The sequence below is a fragment of the Sinocyclocheilus anshuiensis genome, unplaced genomic scaffold, assembly GCF_001515605.1.
Source record: "Sinocyclocheilus anshuiensis isolate Anshui unplaced genomic scaffold, SAMN03320099.WGS_v1.1 scaffold438, whole genome shotgun sequence".
In the NCBI taxonomy this organism is placed as follows: Eukaryota; Metazoa; Chordata; class Actinopteri; order Cypriniformes; family Cyprinidae; genus Sinocyclocheilus; species Sinocyclocheilus anshuiensis.
The window spans coordinates 1,836,466-1,847,125 of NW_015546118.1; the positions used below are offsets into that span (position 1 = coordinate 1,836,466).

At 36.3% G+C, this 10,660-nt stretch overlaps 1 protein-coding gene across 1 annotated transcript in view; it reads left to right on the forward strand.

Moving 5' to 3' along the window:
* The first annotated feature begins 2,059 nt into the window (after positions 1-2,059).
* The window catches only part of LOC107700938 (carboxyl-terminal PDZ ligand of neuronal nitric oxide synthase protein), a 43,923-nt gene continuing 35,322 nt past the window's right edge, over positions 2,060-10,660 (forward strand). Inside the window, exons 1-2 of the mRNA XM_016502812.1 lie at positions 2,060-2,496; positions 5,596-5,667. Of these exons, the coding sequence (XP_016358298.1) occupies positions 2,386-2,496; positions 5,596-5,667 (183 nt within the window). The 5' untranslated portion in view covers positions 2,060-2,385. The remainder of the gene's footprint in view (positions 2,497-5,595; positions 5,668-10,660) is intronic.

Here is a 10,660-nt window from a genome sequence, read left to right on the forward strand (position 1 = left end):
AATGACACATCACTACAAGAGCCAGATAAACTAGCGTGAAGACGCACCGACTCCATGATTGCAGTCTGAACGTTATTAGCACTGAAAAATGACACATCACTACAGTGTGCTGAATATTTTTGATGGCGATCTAACGGGACAGGTGTCCGTCCGGTGCCCTTTTAATGGAAAAAAAAAGGTTCTTAACTACCTGTAATAATACCACAAGCGGCATATGAACGCAATTGCGCCTAATTCATCCCATTCTCTATAAAGCAATACTCAACTATCAGCACATATCGCGGCATAAATATGAGGAAGACGAGCGCAGGGCATGGCTGGGCGCATCACCGCATTCCCCGTCAGTTTCAGTCAGTTTTAAAGTGCCGGTGAGGTGCACCGACTGCTCTCGCGCTTTTAAACGGACGTCGTATCTCCAAATGAAAACATCGCGTGCATTCCGTTTACTTGCTGTTTGCTAAGACGTGGCAGAGTTAATGCAGGCGGATAGGTGAGGTGTCAGCTGATGGCCAGCGGACAGTCCAGGAGTAAAGCTCCCGTGTGTTGTCGCTGCTGGTGTTTTGGTCCTGTTGACAACGCAACGCAGCTAACGGAAGCCGAAGGGGCACATGGCAGCCACATATTGCACTGGACGCTATACGCGAAGTGAAAAATCAGTGAGCAGAAGGATTGTGACGGTGGAAGGCTACAGAACATGGTTTTTTTTTCTCTCTCAGTGTATGTGTATATACAGTAGGGTCCACAAGTCAGAGCCTATTCGTGAAAATGCTTCTATTTTGTAATCTTTTATATGCCTAATTTCTTTATTTTTATTTTTTATTTTTAATAGTTCATTTATTTATATTCTTTTATTCTATCTGCCATTACAATCTAACAGCAAGAATAAAAAAAAAAAAAACTTTCAGAAATTTTCAGTATTTGCTATGTCCCCTTGCTATAATGCAAAAATAAACCCATAATGTGTCCATAATGCCTCTGTGATGCAGCAGAGGGAGCACTTGTGTCAATATTGAAAAAAGAAGCTCTCACTTTTTTTCATTAACAGTCTCTGTAATGTTTTGCAGTACCCAGTGACTTGAACACAAACTCATCCCCACAGATGTATGAAGAGAGATTTACTCACTCATGTCATTCCAAACCAGTAGACTTTATTTCTTCTGTGGAATAAAGGTTTTGAAGAATGTTTGTATGTACAAATTTCTTGTATGGAGACAGTTCTCAAATCACAGAAGAAAGAATGTTTAGAATGACATGAGGACGAGTAAATTATTTCTTTCTTTCTGTCTTTCTTTATTTCTTTTTTATTTTATTATTATTTTTTTTTTATTTGTATTTATGTATCTATCTATTTATTTATTTATTTACCTACTTACTTTTTTGTGTGACGTATCCCATTAAGATTTTCTATGGTTTCTATATTTTCAGAAGTTGTCACTTTATTCACTACTATATTTTGTGCAAAACAATAATTGACTGTTATAGTTTATTTGTTTGTTTGTTTTTAAGATTTCCTTGGCAATAATGGTGCAAATATCCAATATAATTTATTTATGTATAGCAACTAAAAACCAGTGTGTGTCTAGAGAGAAATTAACCTACTCTGAAAAAATATTGGTGTAAAACGTAGCTACTAACTAGCCTCATTCTCCCCACATAATCACTCCAGTAAAATTTTCCTCTGTAAATTCAGATCTCTTCACTGTGGAGTTGGGCCAAACCTGTCTGCAAACCATCTTCTGAGCAACAGAATCTATTAAATATTGGCTATGTATATAAAAAAATTGTAAGCTATGCAGTGCACCAAAAATTTAGGACTAATCAAGCGTTACCATGTTTTTTTTTTTAACGTGGTATTTTGCATAAAGCCCATGGAAACTGGGTGTATTGTGTTGTAATTCATCTATGAACTATAAGGGAGTACTGCTTTTATTATGCTAACTATGGTGTTTGAAAGACCTGAAGGTTGTTCCTAAGCAGACAGAACTTTGCTCCATGAGAATTGCATCAGAGGTTGAAGAGAGCAACGCAAATAAAACCTGTCATTGGGATTCAGAATTCACCCATAGCGCCTCTTTTAATAAACTTCTTGCTGAGGCACTTGAACAACTTGAGCCGAAGCCAGACTTGTATAAACGCAGCTGATGTCTGCGGGCTGAGAGAGGGGGAAAGAGGCGCCCAACCCATTTCTTTTGTGCTGAAGCGCCTGTGATTTCATTCAGCTTTTCCCGGGCTGCTACTATAATGGGCTCCCTCGCTTTGAACCGCTCTTGTATCCGCGACTTGTTTTCTGCTGGTTAAACTAGAGCAATCTTTTTAGTTGGCAGTAGTTTTGAAGCTTGGGAACTGGCTGATGAAATTTCTCGCCGAGCATCTGGACGGGTCCCAATGAAAATGCACGGGAGAAACAGGTACAACCTGGTGGACGATGTGGCGGATTCGCGAGTCCCGCTTCACAACGAAGAAGCGTATCAACACGGAATACACTTCCAAGCCAAGGTGAACTAGGCTATATCTACTGTAAACATAGCCATTGTTATTATTGCTGGTCATACTGTTAACCGATAGCCTACTTTTATGTAGTCATATGGAGTACGTGCATGTCAAATGGGTAATTGGCTGTGTAGCAAGAGTAATTACCATAGACTGTATAAAAAGGTAATTACACACGAGACAGTCAGGATCATGTTTTGGGTAGCTGCGATGACATTAGACACCAACAAATAAAAATGTCACCGAGTAGACGTTAGGGTCGATGACTGGGGGAAAAAGAAGGAGAGATCTTTTTACATTTAGAAAATGTAATCTTTATTCAGTTTGGTTTCATATATATTTTTAAAAAGTATCAAAATAAATTTAAAGGTAATAATATTTTCTTTACAAATATTTAGACATTTTATATCAAGTTTTGTTTTAGGATTACCACATCTGAGATGTATAAAAGCATTTTCATAAAGAGGTAAGATATATAAAATCTATTATATTTATTAAATAATGGTAATAATAATGATCTTTATTTAATAGTTTTTTTGTTACATGACAACAGATGCTTTCTAGATGTTGGTTGTGCCATGCTGGCTTTTATCAGGTGATCACAATGTTTTATTAAATGATAATTTAAAAAAAATTAATTTCTTTTTTTTTTCTCAAGAATTAAGGCCTTTATTCTTTTGCAATCAATACTTTAATACTTTAGGCCCCCAAAATATCAAAATGAGTTTAAAATCGGAAACTGAAAATATGTTCATCGTGCTCACAAGTTAATTTGTAATTAATGTATTTTTGATTAACTTAATAGATCAAGACAAGAAACGTCACTGACCTGTATATGCAAAGAGTTTTTTTCCCCCTTATACACTATTTTTGATGTCTGGCTCAACTTTCTCAGTAATGGCTGCATGGCTGGTTACCGAGCCGAGATGTCTTTGGAGGGTATTTGGTTTCTTCAGAAGCTGCGGTTAGGTTTGACTGGGACATTGGTATTTAACATTTCATTGAATAAACCTCTACTCAGTGGCTGTGTCTCAAAATACATCGAGCTGCCTTGATAGTGTTGCGAATCAGCTCATGGGGAAATATGAATAATTAATCATAACTAGTTATAATTAATTATAAATATTTAGATCCGCTGTAGATATTTACTTGACCTCTCAGAAATCAAATGAAAAATTGTGTGTTTGATTGGTCCAGATGCTACAATAGCGAGAGCATTGAAAATCAGTTCTCAATCATTGGTTGAGGTTTTGGGATAGTCAGTGTATTTTGTCCACCACTATAATTAACAAAAGCCTGCTAGATTTTCAGCTAGATAAATATTTGGTTTTCTATATTGCTTATAATCATATACAGCAACCGATGTCCTGTTCAGCATAAAACTGCCTGGTAATGACCGCTTAATAAATATTTAATTAGTGCCCATTAATGAAAGCCAGGACATCCTTTAAGGTCCCAGATAACTCCTCTGTCTATTTTTAACATAGTAATTTCTTAAATACATCTACATACTCAGACACTTGCATATTTCAAAAATATTGCAGCCTGTTGTCTCATACATGTCATAAATAATGGTGTTTTCTCAGAGAGATTTTCTGTAAGTTTTTCAAATCTGCAGACAGCTAAATGCCTCAGGAAACCTAAAGCTTTGTATACTGAGCCACTCAGAAGCCTATTGCTGAGTAATTTTAGCTCCAATTTGTGATGCAGGATTATCTTCCAGGAATTGTATTGGCCAAAGCTGGAAAGCCAAGACCTAGAACCACTCACATTATTCTGACTGCAGTCTTGCGGCCTTGTCTTTCAAAGCTTAAATCAGCTGTATAAGTTGCTACTTTTGCTGAACTGTTGTCAGTAGTACTGTCCCTCTCTGCTGGATTTAGGCTGTGGAAGCTGGAAGTACGTATTCAGACCAGATGGTGGATCAGCACCTAGAAAGGACCTCCACAGCCCTGAAAGACAGCGGAGACCAGGACAACTAGATGAGCCCCAGATACAGATCCCCATATAAATAAAGGTGACTTGACTTGACTTGACTTGTTGTTTGTAAACACGGAACCTGTACTTTATTAAGCGTGTTATTTAAAGCTGGCACTGATCTATTCACATTTTAGAAATATGTGATGCTGAGTCAGTGATTGTCATAGATACAGAATGATCCATTTTTGTACCCTTGGGTAAACTATGTAAAACTAGATTTGTCATTTCCTAAAGAAAATGGAAATGGTGTTCTAGGTGATTGCTTGAGTGTTTTATGCATTTGCTGTGAATTTTTGGTAAGTGAAGTATGTAAAATGATCATTTCAGTCCTCATTAATTTCCTGCCAATTCTAAATCTGACCAGTTCAGCAAAGGGTTACAGATTTGTTTTGATTGTGTATGCAAATAATGAAACTTGAAGCAATGCAGATTTGCACAGGCTAACATCTACTGATGTTTTTAGTAAATGTGACCCTGTCTGTGAAATCCAGGCTAAGGTCTCAGAATCTAATTATGAGATAACGAGCATTTATTTCACTATGATTTCAGTCTATGACATGGCCTTACTCAGTCAGTATTAAAGATATTAAGGTTTATATTTTCACACAATGTTCTTTACCTTATGAAGGATGATTTTATGTAGAAAACAGTAGAAAATCATACAAAATTACTTTAGCTGTTTTCACAGCCAGGGTCACAAATGTGCAAAATTGTCAGTTCGTCTTTTTATCTTTGCATATTGTTGGGCTTATGCAGTTCTTGGCAATATTGATACATATTAATGTTTGCTTTTAAGAACATTTGTTGTTTACCATAGTAAAATAAACAACTTTAGTATGGTCATCACCATTTATCTAAATGTGGGCCTTGAAGCACAACCAATTGAGAATCACTGATTTAGATGAACATTTAAGCATAAATAGAATTTGAGAAATGAGGCTGCCAGTGTCCTGCCAATGCAAAAGTAACTTGGCACTCATTAACCTAGAAAGTATGTTTGCATGTGTTTGTGCAAATGAAGCTGCCTCATTCATTTTAGCCTGGGTGATTCCTCTGTTGCAGTTAATAACAGAGTTTAAACAGAATTCTCTTCATCTAACATTGAAGCATGTGTTTCCTTTGCAGTATGTTGGCAGCCTGGACGTCCCAAGACCCAACAGTCGAATGGAGATTGTCGCTGCTATGAGAAGAATCAGGGTAAGTTCTTCAGACACTTTCACTCACAGACACAGACTCTGAGTGCTGAGTAATCACTACTGATTGGCCCACAGCAGCTGTTTTCTCAGACATGTCTTTTGCCGTGTAAGACTCATTAGCTGGGAAAAAAAACAGCCTGTTCCTCTATATTTATCACATACTCTGCAGAGTCTACAAGTGTGTGCTTAGTTTAGGGTGTATCCTGATAGTATTTTTTCACCTGAGGTTTCATATTTCATGCTCTGCACGTTGATAAAAGAGATATCACACACATACTCACAGCCAGTGAGGCACAGAAAGCCTTGTTATTTCCCATGAATGATTTCTGTGGGGTCTACAGCAAATGGAAATTGGAGATGACTGATTGGTCAGAGTGTGTGTGTGTGTGTGTGTGTGTGTGTGTGTATCCTAGTTTTCTATATGTACTTGCCATGTACTCACACAGATCCTCGTAGCTCAGACTGAAGGAAATTTCTAAGACAAATTAAGTTGGATTTGTTGCTTGATCACATTTGACTTGTTACCTTTAGAGTTTGTGACAGGCCTGCCAGGAGATCAAAGTGCTTCAGCTGCAAGATTTTCATAGAGCTTTCTATCCTGTATTAGTCTCTTCTCTTCTCTTCTCTTCTCTTCTCTTCTCTTCTCTTCTCTATATAAATAAAAACATTTCAAATGTATAATATATTTTGTTTAAGCCTTGAAATGTATTAAATATATTACAAGGGTCTTAAAACTCATTTTGGGTAAATACAAAAAAAAATTCTCTGTGAATGAATGTTTACTACACACATACAAAAGTGTGCGTGACTCTCACAGTGTTTTCAGCCCCTGCCGCCTCAATATATGAGTACATGAACACATGAACATAATCTCTAGAACAGAGTCACTTCATGATCGTCATATCATATAAACAGAGAAACTTAAAGGGCTTCACAAAATCCCATCAAAATAAAAGTTTGGTTTAACGAAGAAACTGTGACAGAAATATATTACATAATGTAATGATAGTACCACTGCTACTAATAAAATTATTATTAAAAAAAGTATTTTTAAATAATATTTACCAGAATTATTTACCATAAAAATGTGAATATACAGCACAGTATTTCTGGATTTAAAAAAAAAAAATAATTCAATTATTTAGAGAAGCTTTTGATTATTACATTTTAATGAAATGATTTAAATTGAATCCAGAAAATGTATGGAAATTTGGTAAAAAAAAATAAAACTGAATTTGAGCAGCAAAAAAAAGTATTTCATAGGGCTTTTAATAAATTGATGTTAAATTGTGTAAGTTTCTATTTCAATTAATTAGACATGCTTTTTGCTTAGTAAAATTTAATTTTACCATTAAAAATGAGTCTAGAAAAATTAAAATGGAAAAAACGGAACCCAAAAAATGGAATTTGGAAAAAACAATATTGTGCATTTCTTTCAATGTCTAGGGCATGATGGACTTGCTTGTGTGGGTGTAAAACAGTGAGGAAAAAGTACATCTAAATAGGACCCACTGATAAAGTTGTTCTGGGCTTTTTAGGGGAATGTCAGTGTCAGTTTGTTTAATGTGTTTCACTGCTGATATTTTCTAGGTTAGCGGGTTCCCTCAGAGACAAGTCTAGAATTCATGCCCTTGTTGTGTTAGATTCTGCTGAAAACAACAGTAAATAATTTGTACTGACCTTCTTTACAGCCTATTTCCTTCTCTCTTTTCTCTCTTTACCATTTTCTCCACACGTTATTGAGAAACTGAGCTTTTATAACTGTCATCGGATGAAGTTTTGCGTGGCAAGTCAGCTCTTTAAATCGAGCCCTGATGAGCAGCTTTTCTTTTGCACCTGCTGTGAATGTGTATGTGTGTGTGTGTACATGAAACCGCAAAGTAATACTTAAAAATAACTTAGTTTATGCAATGGAGAAGCTTTCCATGATGTGGCTTAATAGAAGCATGTCTGAATGAACAGTTGTTACAGCTCAAGGTTAAGTGTGAGTTAATGGTGCATTGTACAGTATGACCAAAATCTTATATCATGATACACAAACATATATATGATCATGATATCTTTCCTGCACAGAAGTTGTCCCTTGTCTTGACTCGTTTGGAACTCGTTCCGCTATATTTTTTTCACTTCTGTGTGTAAATGTTGAAAGGCAGTCCTGCCCAATCATAGGCATGTGGATATATGTTCTTGTGAGAAATATTTACACATTTCTACTGTTGCTCTGTGAACACATTCATACCACCCACATTGTGTAAGTGTGTGTGAGTGAGTATAAGAGGATATATTAATGCTGAAGATTGTGTCAATCTTTCACAGACTCTTTCTGAGATCAGTCAGCATTGGGCAGCAGATACATAACTTGACAGCGTTCTCTTTCTGTCAGTCCCTCTGTGATGATTGGGTTAAAGGTCAGCTTGCAGTATGTCTCTTAAGAATGCCAGCATGTGATTGACAGCTCCTTAGGTCTTGTGTTATCAGACCTAAAAATATCTGGAAAGTGGTCCGCTTCCAATGAAGGAAACAACACATAACCATGTCTCGGACCTTTGCAAGTCATCTGAGACCCTGTCTCTTTTTATCTTCTCTCTTTCTTTTGTTTACTCTTTCATTCCGTCACTATTTGAGAAACCCCATTCATTTCAGCCAAGGAATATTGTAATTAAGACTTTAATTGTTTTGTGCCTTCATTCCTCAACAGATCTAATCTGTAGAATGAAGCTATGAATAGACCATAATGCAGTGTGTGTCTTTTGAAAGATGAAAATGCAATGTTATTGTACATAGTGTCTATTATCAAGTCTTGTTTATGACGATTTCATTTATTCCCAGGTATGCTAAGCAGAGTAAGCCAGAGTTTCAATATGTTTATGTTTGACCAAATGAGAAATGCAAACACAAGAAAGATCCGTATATAATGTAAAGGAAAAGCCTGTAGATGATGCATCTATGACTCCTTAGAGCAAATCAATCCAGGCTAACTGCCAAATGAAAGAACGTCATTCATTCCCCCTGTAGTGCATATAGATTTTTTTTACATATATATGCATAATGATACTATAGCAACAGCGGTGTCTGGTGAGCCGTCACACACTCTCACACTCGTTTACTTAGCTGTCTAAATGTGTTCATATAGATGTCTATTGTTTTTATATAATTAAGCAATATGACAAGTTCCACTTTCCCTTATCACCACTCACATGCTCTTGTCTGGAACACAGTGGGACACAGACTGGTGGAGTGACACAAACTCTTGAACCCTGCTTGTCCACTCAGATTAGAGGACTGGAAATAAATATTGCATTAAACTAATTATAATGACTTATAAATTCCTGCTCCTAAAAGTTAACTTTGCTTTTATTATTTTTATAATGCAATTTTAGATTTGTTTTATTTATGAATTTTTGTCTGCGGGATGTAACCAAAGGGTGGTTTTGTAAGTTTTAGCTAACTTATAAAGTATAGCTGTGTAAACCCACACATACTGTCCTCATTTTTCTTCCATATCTTTTTTACAGTACATGTCGTATGCAGGTTTGCCTTTGAATATGTGTCCATCTTTGTGTGTTTGTCTGTGTATAAGTTGCTAATCAGTAACACTTTAGTATAGGTACCAATTCTCAATGCTTATTAGCATGCCTATTATTAACATATTGGCTATTTATTAGTACTTATAAAGTATATATTCTGCATGACCATATTCCATATCCCTAATCCTACCCAATACCTAAACTTAACCACTACCTTACTAACTATTAATGAGCAGCAAATTAGGAGTTTACTGAGGCAAAAGTCGTAGTAAATGGTGTGTTAATAGCAAGAATTGGACCTTAAAATAAAGTGTGACCAAAAATTATTTACACAAAAAATGTCAATAGCACACTGAGTTATGTTGTCCAATTCAAGATCTTATTAACTTGTGTCATACTTAATTTGATAACTTCATTTCTACATCTGCCACTGTCAGCCTAGGATTTTATAGGTCAGTGAATGAATGCATGGATGAGCAAATATAAGTATGACTGATTGGGTAAGTGGCAATGTTTTCATTTTGATTTCATTAGGTTCCAGTTTCTCATCCGCCTTTTTATAGCTTTGTAATATAAAAAATATATTTTAATATTACATCAATAACAATGATGGTATTTTCCTTAAATCTGTTGAGCTCTGATCTACCATACAAAAACTACACATCACTCAATTAAAAATCCTATCTTTTTTTTGTTTGTTTTTTATAAATTTGCCATTAAAAAACTTTTTTAATGTCCCGGACAAAGTTGGTGTAAAATAATTTGTGTTTTAGAAATGTTTGTGTTCGACTGTGAAGCTGATGCTAATGGCAGTCTTACAAAACCATGAGAGAATGTGATAAAGAGGTAAGGAGGAGAGGAAAGGAAAGAGGTGGAGTGGATGGTGTGTGTGTGTGTGTGTGTGTGTGTGTGTGTGTGTGTGTCAAATGGGGAGGGGGCTGATATGGGGCTATAGAGAGAATGAAAGGCTTCATTGTTGTGCCATAGCCTAGGGACAGATGCAGTTTAATGGCCTATATGCACTAGCATCCATGAGCTCGACATCTCTCCCTCCAAACCAAACTGCAAGCTGTCAATATTTACATTTAAATCACATTAGATGTGACATAAATGATCGAGTAATTAACATCCTTGAGACAACCACATACATTTTAATGCATGTATATACAGGGACACAGGCCTTTCACTCCAGAGAAGAATAAATACACATAAACAGACTTAAAATATTTGTAAGTCTTAATAAAAGGAAAGAACCCCTGAGTAAATCCTCCGTCCCACTGCTCTCAGTCAGTGCACTCAGCAGGGTTCCTCCCTCTTTTGCTGCTTTTCTTCTACTCTCATTCACTGTCTTCTCTCTCACAATCTCTTTCACTTCTTCGGACTATTTCTGTCAGTGTTAACCAGTTACGCAAGACCAGGACCCCCTTATCACCATGGCAACCCCCCCCCCCAACTCTCCCGAAACAC